Source organism: Amblyomma mixtum, chromosome 3 (genome assembly GCF_055824585.1).
Source record: "Amblyomma mixtum isolate Tamu chromosome 3, ASM5582458v1, whole genome shotgun sequence".
Taxonomy (NCBI): Eukaryota; Metazoa; Arthropoda; class Arachnida; order Ixodida; family Ixodidae; genus Amblyomma; species Amblyomma mixtum.
Window position 1 is genome coordinate 249,436,789 of NC_143014.1, and position 13,035 is coordinate 249,449,823.

A 13,035-nucleotide genomic window follows, 5' to 3' on the forward strand; every position below is an offset into this window, starting at 1 on the left:
TTAAATTCTCTGGTATTCTTCTTTTTTCTAGCTTCAGTTGGACTGAATTTTACCCCTATATTTGGCTTGACTGTATGCATACTGGATCTATAACATGTTCCCAATTACACCCATTACATAGATTCTCTTACCAGGTCCACAAACTGTTGATTTGATGCCAGTCTGTTCAAGTACTGGCACTCTGTGTATGCCACTCTCAATGTGTGTCCCGAAAACATCCCAGTCCAGGTCAAAGAGCCCAAACGCAAAATCTTCAGGCAACTGCCAAAAAAAAAAAGAGAGAGAGAACAGAATTACACAAACAGAAAGCATTATGAAGCACAAGCAAAGCAGAACAACTTTTGACATTTTCTTTTTTAAGATCCATTTAAGAAAGTTGAACTCTCCTGCCAAGCTGTTTGAAACCTTTTCGTGTTCAGTATACAGAATAAAGGCAGTTCCAACAGTGCTGACTACTTTTATAATGTAAATGTCCAGACTGAACAGTCTGGGACCCTTCAGCTACATTATCATGTAATTGGTAACAAAACATTTGCTTGTACACATGCGCAATGAAGAATTGAAACAGAGCACACCTTCATCTTGATCAGGTCAACACAATAGCAAAAACATGTTATGGTGATTACATGCATCGTAATATGGATGATGATAGAGCGCCAGCTATAGAGACACAATCACGTTTCAATCCCATTTATCCATCATCGATACCACCCATGCAGGCTGCTCTGGCCTTGCTCTATATTCCTCGTCCTTGGCACATTTGAATTGCACAAAAGCCAGCACGTGGGGACTGATGATAGCAGGGCAAAAGCTACGTTCCAGAGGATTGCCAGCATATTCTTTCGACACTGCTGTAACCAAGATGAAATCACGTCAATGCCCACGAGCAGACGGCAACAGAATGCAAAGGCTTTCTGTCTCCTCCTCCATCAACATTTACCATGGCGTGGTAATGCAGCAAAAGGCAAAGATGCTGGCACAACACAGACCAGGGCCTTCACAGCACTGCTTGCCTTGTTTGAGCAGAACAAGAGAAGGCAAAAGATCATCGTCTGTGTAGGCCCATAGTGATCAGCCAGTTTGTCCTGTGTGCTAAGTGAACTACACTGTTACTGAACTTTTTAAGTGAAAACTTCACTAAGAGACCTCAGGCTTCAATCACGAACCAGTGTAAGTTTGACCTTCAGCTGAGGTCAAAACATGAAAAAGAGAAAAGGGAATTGAATCAGTATCCATGACTTGGAGTCAAACAGGCAAATGCGCAAACAGATCTCCTTTAAGGGCCGCTCAGCGAGACCACTACGCTATCGCCGCAGCCAACGCACCTCGTGTTAAACTGCACCACAATCTCACGCTGTCCATTGGAGAGCGTCGTCTTCATCAACTTCCATCTGCTACGTCCCGCGGCACTGCACGCTCACCGTTGTCTTCTACGTAGCACAAAATCCGTGCTTGTGCTCCGATTCGAATGTAGTAAACATTCTCTGCATTATTGTTTCAATCTAAACAGCATGCTTTCAATTCGCACTGTGACAAATTCTGATAAAAAAGTTAATAAACTAATGTGGTTTTCTTGCAACAGTGATTTAATCTAGGTTAACATGATCGTAATATATTTGAACGGCCTTTTATGTTCATTTTAACTGTTCGCTCTGCTAGTTACAGGTAAGAGGTGGGAACCATATTAGCTTGCAAAGACAAATTAAACAAGAAGCCTCTAATAAGCTTCCAGTGACTGCATTATGTCCACGTGTGCAGAACTTTTTTTCAAGCCATCATCCATTTTCTTCCCATCTCCAAAGTGTAGCATAGCTGCTGCACACAGTTCTACCACTACAGAGCTCCATTTTAGAGATGAAGACAGCATGTGCCCACTGATCTCGCCTGCTTCACTTCCTTTGTGTGTGCACAACAGAACATACCAATAAATTCAACACTGTCTTCTACAGACAATGGAGTATAATAAATCCGTTCCTTTATTTCATCACCGACTGTGGATTTAAAGGCAAAAATGCTTTTCCACCACGACGCGCAAATAAGCAACCACTGATACCCAAAGCACTCAAACATCAGGAACTACTCGTTAGTACAACTGCAAATGGTATTGCATGCTGTAAAGGGGGCTGCACCAGTTATACACAAAGTTCCTCTTCAGTTGTCCACACCGTGCTACCACAGAAATGATGCAAGCATAAGTGCAGTTAAATTAAGCTTCACATGCCTGCCATCCTTGCTGCTGCTTGGCAGTGGAAGTGTGGGCACTAACCACACACGACAGACCACCTCTTTCTATTCAAGGATCCATGACCTGGCAAAATCTGTCATAAAGCCATCTCTTGCCTGCAACATTTGTTCATACCTTTTTATCAAAATTTAATTTCTTAAGGGGTACACACACCAAGAGTTTTAATGTTTTCTTGTTTAAAATACTGTTTATGCAATCACTCACCATAAACCCCAATTTACCACAGAGTTTCTTTAAAGTATGGTTTCCGAAACTGCCGATGATAGTGCAGTGAACAGTGATGCAACATTAAAAGACAGGTGCAAAAGTCCCATGAGGCACATGACTGGAAGGACATTACTGCACTATAAGATAGATGCTAAACTTATGTGAGGCCGTGAGGCACCTCGAATGAGTTACTGCAACAAGCATGAGGTTAAAAATTGATGTATTAGGGGGTTACATAGAATAGTAGAAAACCAAAAACATGTGCCCCTTCCCCCTTGCAATGTCACAGCTGGCACCTGCATCAGAAAGCAGGAACTAGAGCCACTCAGAAAAAACAAACAAGAAAAAAAATCTATAGCGTACTCCTGAATTCAACCCCATGTTCTGCTATCAGCCATGACATCTCCACCACTCTAAGCAGAAAAGAACAAAAAATGAAATTTGGATCGTGGTAGTATTGCTTCAAGTTTGGTCTCTTCACAAATAACTTTTTATCAACACCATTTTGCACTTGCTTCACATGTGTTTATAAAGTCTTGCATGCTGGCAGTGTACGCAAGACAAGGCATGGGTAATAAATGGTCTGACAGCTGAATTTTAATCACTCATTTTTTTTTCAGCACAAAGGCAAACTAACTGTCTAAGGTGCTGAATTTTGCACTGGTTTTGATAAAAATGCTGCAAATTTTTAATCAGAATTTTCTGTCAATAGATGCATCTATTTTTATATATCCTGATGCTGGAAAACTTGTTCAGCGAGCGTGGTGGCTAATGCATGCCTGCAAAAGTGATGAACTAAAAACTAATATGGTCAGTGCCATCGGATATTAATTATAGGTAGTTTTAGCATAGAATACCATCCATTTCTGTTTCCATGCACAAAGCTGCTACGACACAGTGATGTACGTCTCACTGACATAAGTTTTAGTGGACTGCGGTTACAGCTTCAACCAAGAAATGCAAAACACTGTGGCATCATCTAGAGACAAGAGCTGAAAGCACTTCATATTTAAAACAGCACAAAGGACGGGACACAAAGAAGGGGACACCACAAGTGCTGACTATGCAATGTGAAGGAGCGTTGTTTTTCACCAAAAGTGCCCCGAAGAGAACGTAAACTATAATAAAATATGATGGACACTCCTGAAAGAAGAAAACTTTATGCACTTAACAAATGAAAATATTTTACCGTGATGGGGTTACATGGTGAGAAACACTGATAATGGCAACATTTCTCCTAAAGATGGCACTTGAGTTTGTTTTATGCAATTTTCAATGCCTCATTAAAATTACAAATCTTCGCTTCTTATATAAAGCAGTGTTCGATTCCTTCAATATATAGCAAGATCTCTTCATTTCTACCATAATCTCATGATAAGTTTTGGTCAGTTGTTGCTCCCCTTAAAACTGTACATTCTGTCATCTGCACTTAAAAAAAAAAATGTCTGTTTCTTTCAGTTCCACTAGCTTCATACAGTGTCAGTTAGCTGCTTTTCAGTTACATAGAGGACAAGCACTGGAAAGCCACATTAAAACAGCTGACACTCAGTTTCAACAGGACTCACACTGTTAGTAGGAAAGAGCAGCACACCTGATCTATGAAGATAGGGTTAGGCTCATAGCCTCCGACCGAAAGGGCGTCTCCCTGCAAGCGCAGGTAGAGGGAGAGGTCGTGGTCCCGCACATTGGGCATGTTCTGGACGCCCTCTATGCGATTAGTGACCACATAAGCATGCTTCATGGCCACCAGGGGTACAGGTACGCCCACCATGGCCCCAACAGCCGGCGCCCAGGCCCCTGCATGATGCAGCACTGGACATGGCCACAGCGCAGCACTGGACGAGGCACAGGGCACGCAACATGGATAGTATGCTAAGGCTGTCCTGCTAACTGATTACCCAAGCAACTGGGTAGCCTGAGTATAGGTAGCTCGTTACCCGAGTTTTCAAGAAAGCTGACGCACTAACTAACAATCACAGTGGAACACTTTATTATGTCACAGTTTGTGCACTAAATGCTACAATAGTTGTTGTCAATAAAAAAATGCAAATCAAATTCACAGAAGTCTGAAAGGACTATTGTGAGACATTCCAGCGGCTAAAAAGACAGGGACGAAGGTAGACGAGACAGGACGAACGCCGGTCCTAGAGCATCGCCGGACAGAACAAGTGTGATGCGTAAGTTTAAGACTCAAAAGAGCCGAGAAATTTTTGAAGCGTTCATCATTATCAATGATAAAAAAAACTGCGCCAGCAGCCCTTCTGTGGCGCTATGCAAAAAAGAAATAGATTATCTGAAGGCAAACGGGTTGATTCAGCCAGGTAGGCGATGAATAGAAGGTGCGCCGATGTGGCAAACATGAGTGGCATGGCACTGGCGCCTTCTGTATTTTTTTTGGATAATGAGTTTTTATCTTGTCACGGATTACTTTGCTTTGCGCCCCCTTTTGTATATTATAGCTGTTTGTGAAATAAAAATCAGTTGAAGTCCGGCGTTCGTCCTGTCTCGTCTACTTTCGTCCCTCTCTTTTTAGCCGCTGGAATGTCTCACAATAGTACTAGCAACCAACTAGCCCAAATTTCTACGCTTAATCTGAAAGGACCCTTCTGCACTGCTGTCACACCTACTCATGCTCGCATAAAAACTGCACACTACATTCCACGAGAGAAACGAAAAGTTTAAATTGACTTGGCAGTTATGAAAACCATTATATGGCATGCACATCTAAAAGTGAGCTCAAAATTTTAAGATAATAAACTGAAAACTTTAATCAGAATGGACAAAACCAGAAATAAGAGTTCAATTACACCTAAACACCTCCTCAACAGCACTAAGATTTTTCGCCATGAAACTTTACAGAAGCCATACCTCTAATACTTTTCCTCTGTAGAATAAATTACACGAATAAAGTTTAAACTGCTATGTTTTACTCTGAAAAGGCTGCCAGAAGCAAGACAAGCACAGGAAATAAAACTTTATGACGTATTTTCAAAGTAAATCCGACATGACACATAAGCAACAGACCCAAAGTGTAGTTTGAATAAAACCAGCACTGCGCAGGCTTGGCCAGAACTAAAAGCCCAGGATGGGCTGGAAAATGTGCTGTTCCGCCAAGCCTTGAAGTTGTGAGCCCGGGCCCATTCATGGAGAGGTTGTGTGTGGCTGTTGATTCATTTTTGCAGGATGAAGTACACTTGGGTGCGTTCTAGTAGCAACATGGATGATATGACCATGGAGCTGGCTAAGAAAAAAATCACTCAATGCTTATTTATTTATTCTTGGTGTCTGCTATGAGAGTAGTTTCATTTTCCTTATGCAAAATGAATGACAAACAATACTGATTTTTTTTGGCTGTTGCCCACAACATCTCGGAAATGAAGGAGTCCCGGCACTAAAATCTTTCACTGGTTTATTAATAAACTGCTGCAAACAGTGCAGGCAGCAGTGGTTGATTAATAAACCACAACTACTACTTTTTTGTTGACACAGAATGAGAGAAAGCGCAACTGTAGACCAAGTCTGATCAGCGTCGCCCACAGTGCTATGTCCAAGTAACTTCGGACGTATGCGCCTGGTTGTGTTGAATGATAGAAGAGAAGAAGTTAAGAAGAAAAAGTGTGAAATATAGCAGCAGGCTGCACTAAAGTGGCGATCTTAGTGGCACGCTATACTGCTTGACACACTGCTCATTTGCACGAGTGTGTTCGCCTAGAAAAGTACACAGCACCTTTGACTCGGGCTGTTTCAACTATCAGCGAGCACATGCCATCGGATCTACCAGAAGGTGATCCGCCTCTGCTTGGTTTTGTGCTACTGCTTACGGCTGGACATTTGAAGTCTCATAAGAGCTGCTCGAGGAGGACCTTCAAATGACTGCTTGGTGGGAAGCAGTCAGTTCTATGACAGTCTTTGACTGTCTGCATTTGCCTCCCAAAAATACATCTCTATACTACAAGAAACGCCAATGGAGAAAAACATAATGGTTTAGGGCACGTCGGGTCTTCAAATACATACTACACAATAAATAGATGCTTCTTCTTTTTGTTTTAATAGAAATGCCGCCAGTGCAGCAATGAATTTAACCCGAGAAGTCGTATTCATTAAAAAAAAAAGAAAAGAAATGTCGCTGCTACCACTTCGCGGACGTTTTAATGCTCAGACACCGCGGGCAGTAAAAAATGAGTAATTGCAGATCTAAAGGTAACACAAGGTTTATTGCGAGCGTATGCAACTCTTTTCATTTGTCTCTCGAAACTTTGAGGCTATTCACAGACAAGACCACTGTTAAAATCTTCTTTTTGTGTTTACCAGACGAATTTTTTCAAGTGCTACTGTGATTTGAGCGCCTTTGCCGGCCACTTCTTTACTTCTGTAGCACGAGACTACATGCACTCAGTGAGAAATTGACCTCTTCAGGTGCTGCGGGAACAGGCCCGGGCCAGGCCATGGCCGGGCCTCACGTTCAGTATGGCGGGCCCGGGCTCATTAGAGTGATAAAATAGTGAGCCTGGGCCGGGCTCGAGCTGAGTGCAAAGCTCGGGCTTCAGAATGCGGCATGAGCAGTGCTCTAGTCTGCATATAATGTCATTTTGCAGCACTATAAACACTTTTTACCACTAAGAACACAATAAGAAAAGCTGTAACAAGTCTGTGACAGTGCAGGCAGCATAACCCTTACTTTTTACTAAAGCCACTGGGGGCCAGAAATGCATGAATGCATCTAAAGCGATGGAGTAAATTTTTTTCCCAATGCTACAGAAAGCAATCAAGGGAAACCATCGTTATATCATGCCTTACAGCTCAGTCAATACATTCACATTCCGTAACTGCAAGCAGTATCGTTGAAGTGTACCCATGAGCTAGGATCGATCCAGATATCTCATCGCATCCAGGAGAAATGCAAGTAAGAGCAAGTGTGGTAGCATATACACACTCCATATAGGTATTTTCTCTTAATGCAATGTTTTTGTCTCTTTATATGCCTTTAACCAGCAGTAAGTGTGGTTCAGTATCCCATTCCGTAACTCATTTTCAGTGGTGCCATCATCAGCCCATGTTTTTTTGCTAACAGCACTTTTAGCTTCCACTAATATTTTCATTAATTAAAGCACAGTATACATATCCTGCCCATGTGGCTGGCGAATGGCTATGTAAAAATGATAACCTTTTCAGCAGCAGCATAAAATAACACGTCACAAATGAGCCCTGACCATCAAGCAGCTTAGCAAAAAAAGGCACGGATTGCCGTCCAGGCAAACATATATCAGTAAAAAAAAGATACCAACTTTAACACTGCTAAAAGGACAACTCCCAGTGATTCGCACCTGTGCAGTTGACCAGGGCTTTTGTGCTGATCGTTCCGGCTGCCGTCTGAACTCCAGACACACGCCTTGCGCCAAAGTCATCCACACTCGTCTCTATTCCCACCACAGGGCACTTCTCGATCACCTGCCAGGAGCACAAAGCACCAAGACATTGGAACCTTGTACACACCGCTGCCAAGCAAGATGAAAGCACTGACCTTTGCTCCTTTGGCAGTGGCTGCCCTTGTGAGGGCTGTGCAGAAACCAGCAGGGTCCACAGTGCCATCACCGGGGCTATACAAAGTTCCATACAGATCAGTGACGTTCATCAGTGGGTACAGCTTCTTGGTTTCTTCAGGGCTCAGGACATACGACTCTATGCCAAATGCCTTGCCGATCTGTTATAAAGGGGAAATGAGCTGGATGACAAAAACTAAAAGAAGATAGAAAATAAGTTCAGTGCAACAACGCCAGACCTGCCTCCCTACTAGGCTGATTCTAGTGTAGCTGCACTGCTGTCACCTTCCCAGTTGGTCAAAATTCACAGAAACAATGATAAAGAGGATGTGGCGCTAGAGACATTAGTTCTCTCAGCACAGCACATACCATCACAACAGTCACCCAAGGCTGTCTTAAGCAGCTCACAAGAAAGTTGTAAAGCATTTTTGCAGCAACAGCTACAGCAAGCGGAGTGACTATTAAGGGCCTTCACTAGTAGCTTTATGCACTGAAGTATGACAGAATGACAAAACTGGCAGAAAATGCTGCTTAAGATGCAGCAATTAAAACACTTCATCACAGCTATCATCAGCAGTGTTCAGATTGATCACTGCAGGACGAAGGCCTCTCCCACGATGTCTCCCATTACCCTTGTCTTGTCTCAGCCCCACCTATCAGGTGTATATAATTTAGTCACCTCACTAATACAAAACTGCCACCTCTGACTATGTTTCTTTCCCATTAATATCCACGTTATTCTAAAGGACCAGCCTCTGTCTCTAAATTTCAACTTGACACCAACTTGTTTTTGTTCTTTAATCCAAGCCACTCTCTATTTCTCAGCGTTTCTCGTAGCATTTTTCTTTCCATTTCTTACTCTCTTTATGCTCCTTCAAGCTTCTTCACTTGTTTTCACACTTCAGCTCCACAGGCACACGCTAGGACAGTACACATTTACTGTACTCTTCTCTTATTCAAAGATAATGGTGAGCTTATTTTGATAGTGTGATCACCTCGTACAAACACTGAAAACTGATTTGTGCTTTGGTTTCAGAGCACAACCCCATTCAAATGACATAAGCAAATTGCAACATTCATGCACTGCTATCATGTGCCACAATCAATACGGCACTGTACACACTCATGTTTCATTACTTGCGCCACTGATTTTGGCACCCACAACAGGAATAAATAATTTTGCAGTAATATGTCACACCTCTGGAGAATTCATAGGCTACACACTCATGAATATCACAGTATTAATGAAAAGCATACAGTCCTAATCAAAACTGTAGCGCCAAGACCAAACGCTGCTGAATAGCAGCAAAAGCACCTGTTGTAAGGTGCATTCGGTGAAAGAAGAAGGCACCCAAAATACGTTATAGCCTTTGCCAAAAGCACAGACGCTAAGGGGTTTTGCTTGTAAGCCATGCAGCGGAGCTCTTGCACCATCAGTGGAAGTCCTAAGCTTCGGGACAAGCGTTCCTCTTGCCCTAGTGAGATCTAGAATGCTGGTGATGCATAATGGTTTGGTTTTGGTTTATGGGGTTTAACGTCATAAAGCGACTGAGGCTATGAGAGACGCCATAGTGAAGGGCTCCGGAAATTTCGACCACCTGGGGTTCTTTAACGTGCACTGACATCGCACAGTACACAGGCCTCTAGAATTTCTCCTCCAAAGAAATTCTAGCCGCCGCGGCCGGGATCGAACCCGCGTCTTTTGGGTCAGCAGCCGAGCACCATAACCGCTGAGCCACCGCGGTGGCGGTGATGCATAATGAGCCACACAGCATGACCCAGAACCAAACATGTTGGGCTTTGGTTCTTCCATGTAAATCTGCCACGTAAATTTCTAGCATGAAGCGATCTGTGATAACTCAAGTTTCTAAGAAATAAATGTGAGTTAATACGCAAAACTCATTTTTTTTTTTTCTGTCCCCCCGATAATCCAGCATTCGGTGAATTCAGACACTTTTATCAGTCGCAAGAAATTCGAATTAACGGGGTGCTACAGCCAAGATTGATATACCGAGCCCAGTTCCACTGGGCTCGGTATATCAATATCTATAGGGCACAAGTGACTAATGCTAAATGGGCACGGTAAGGAAAGAGTTTAAGAAAAGCTAAGTGAATGTCACACATATTCTGCTGCAACTTCCCCCTTCTGCACCAAGATTGACGCTCCTTGAGAAAGAGAAATCCCTCTCGATGCTGCACCTCCTGCCCCCCCCCCCCCCCCCCCCCCCCAAGCATCATCGCTATGGACATTTTTTGGCTTTGGACTTCAAATACACAAACACTGACTCATTACAACAGGAACACCTTCATATGTTGAAATTTCACACAAGGCGCTCACTTCAAAAGCTCATCTGACCTTCATGCCTACTGTCTGCACGCAGAGCCTCACAGCTGGATGAAACCTGCTTGAGGAACAGCTGCCCTCACAGAAAAACAAAAGAGGTCCACTATCATGACCTCTTCCAACGCGGGTTGAAAACTCTAGACAAGGTCCTCATATGTGCATTCTACTCTTCCACTCATATGTGCATTCCAGACTCTTGACACACTTTTTCCAGTCACATAAATATATGCACTATCATTACAGCAACAAACACAAGATTCTCGTGTTCATTCTTTAGTAAGAACAAATTATCTAAGGCAAAAGTTCACCTTTAAATATTCCTTTTCGGGGTTAAATAACACACTACAGAAGCTATTACATCGCACTACCTGCAGTAGCATACCTCTGAACTTTTTACAAGAAAAATATCAGTTTACTCTAGAAAGAAAAACAATCATGTCATTTGCAGTTACATTTTACCAGATCTTGCTATGAAGTACGAGTATACTTACACCTATTTTTCCTGTTTTGCTATGAGAAAAGCAACTTCCTCTCAACTGATACCAAAAGCAGTAACAATACTAAGAAGTTAATAAGAAAGGGAACCCAGTATACTTCCTTTCCACTGATGTTGATAAGCTTGCTTTCTTTTGTAAACAAATATCTACCCTGGCTACTTAAGAACACAAGAACCTATTATCTCCAGCTAGAAATATGTCACACTCCAATCAGATAGCCGCCGCGGTGGCTCAATGGTTACGGCACTCAGCTGCTGACCCAAAAGACGCGGGTTCAATCCTAGCCACGGCAGTCGAATTTCAGTAAAGGTGAAATTCCAGAGGCCCGTGTACTGCGCGATGTCAGTGCACGTTAAAGAACCCCAGGTGGTCGAAATTTCCAGAGCCCTTCACTACAACTTGCTTTGGGACATTAAACCCCCATAAACCATACACCTGTCAGATGGCCATGAATACATGCTTTGAAATTTCCCACACAATGGTGGCATTTGGTGGTGGGCCATGTCCGCCACAGTAAATTAAAAAAGAGTGTCGCCACCTGCCACAAGGCCACTTCACCTTGAAATCTTTATGCGATTTTAAGCCCATTGTGCCACAGGCGGTGTGGGCAGGGCGACATTATTTTTATTTCTTTATAAACGACCAAACTAAGGAATACATGTAACTAAGGTTAGAGGAGGAACAAATTGCCACAAAGTAGAGAACAAAGTTAACAGCAGTAACCCACCGTCATGAGCCTTTTGTACTCATCAAGGCGCTCTTTTGAATTGGCAATGAAAAGACCACCATTGTTGATGAACCCAGGATGGACACCCGTCTCCTCTTCCAGAACATTCATCAGCAAGTGCCGAGTATGATTTAAGATCTGGATATCAGTGTCATTTGGTCGCAGCCTCCATATGAGCCCTGCACAAGTAAAGGGCATTTGAATTGCAAGTTTCTGCATGCATCAGATGACAGTTTTCGCATTCAACTACTTTAGACAAAACCACACAGCATTTTGCTGAAGTTAATAAGACCAATAACCTTATTAAATAACTAGACCTAATAAGCTCCATGTGCCTCATTCCCATTCTGGTCATCTAGAGCCATGAATGTCAAACTGTTTCCAAGACAAAACATTCAAAATGCGCAATGCATAATTGATTAAGAACTGTTTGCCTTTATTTTCAATGGCCCCATGTGATATGCCCGCAACAATTACAGTCAAAGCACATGAAGGGCCCAAAGACCTAAAAATGCCTGTGGCAACAGGCAACAGGTATTAATATTGCATACGCATACACTACAATGGACGTGCTATGCACGGTATTATAACGCACAAGGAGCGATGGCTATCATGCACCAAATGCAAGTTAAAATGTCTTTTTTTGTGTCATAGAACGTTTTTAAAACCTCAGTTTAAAAACTTTTGCTTTTTTAAGGGCATAAAACCACAAGGATCAACAAGTGTAATTTCTCCCATGAAAAACCTAGGGTATAAAGGCGTGTGTTCACCATAAAATTGTGCAAAAGTGCTTTTTCCTTAAGTTACTCAGCAGAGTTTTGTGCATGGAAATAACATATGGCTTACAGTGATCATTCCTCCGCACAGTTTGCACGTAGGTTTCTCTCATTTCATTATGGCTTTCAGATGAGCTTTACCCAGAGCAGCTTATTATTTACTGAATGTAAAGTACCATATACCTGTCTGTGTACACCGCACTAACTTCATGCAATTTTTATAGGACACATTTACTTTCTTGATATTCTGGTTGCAAGTTTGGTTTGGTTTGGTTTATGGGGTTTAACATCCCAAAGCGACTCAGGCTATGAGAGACGCCGTAGTGGAGGGCTCCAGAAATTTCGACCACCTGGGGTTCTTTAACGTGCACTGACATCGCACAGTACACGGGCCTCTAGAATTTCTCCTCCAAAGAAATTCAGCCGCCGCGGCCGGGATCGAACCTGTGTCTTTCGGGACAGCAGCCGAGCACCATAACCCCTGAGCCACCGCGGCGGCGGTTGCAAGTTTGTTTAGCGTAGATGTCCCCTCTCCTATTGACGCCAAATCTGACATGACTCAGGACTTGCAGAACTTTGTCTTCATGCTATGGCTATGCCTATTATATTGAGAATGATAGTCTCTGGAGTGCAGCTCTGTGCGTGTACTTCCACCTCTATTACACTCTATGTTGCTGTCATGTCTTTCTTTTAGTGCCA

The 13,035-nt window shown here is 42.8% G+C and overlaps 1 protein-coding gene across 2 annotated transcripts in view; it reads right to left on the reverse strand.

Annotated features, from left to right (window-relative positions):
* Positions 1-13,035, reverse strand: part of Sardh (Sarcosine dehydrogenase) — an 85,863-nt gene that overhangs the window by 69,747 nt on the left and 3,081 nt on the right. For both annotated transcript variants that reach the window (XM_089583270.1, XM_089583269.1), the window contains exons 4-8: positions 11,561-11,739; positions 7,974-8,153; positions 7,777-7,900; positions 4,044-4,249; positions 132-261 (exon numbers count right to left, since the gene is read on the reverse strand). In XM_089583270.1, coding sequence (XP_089439396.1) covers positions 132-261; positions 4,044-4,249; positions 7,777-7,900; positions 7,974-8,153; positions 11,561-11,739 — 819 coding nt within the window. The remainder of the gene's footprint in view (positions 1-131; positions 262-4,043; positions 4,250-7,776; positions 7,901-7,973; positions 8,154-11,560; positions 11,740-13,035) is intronic.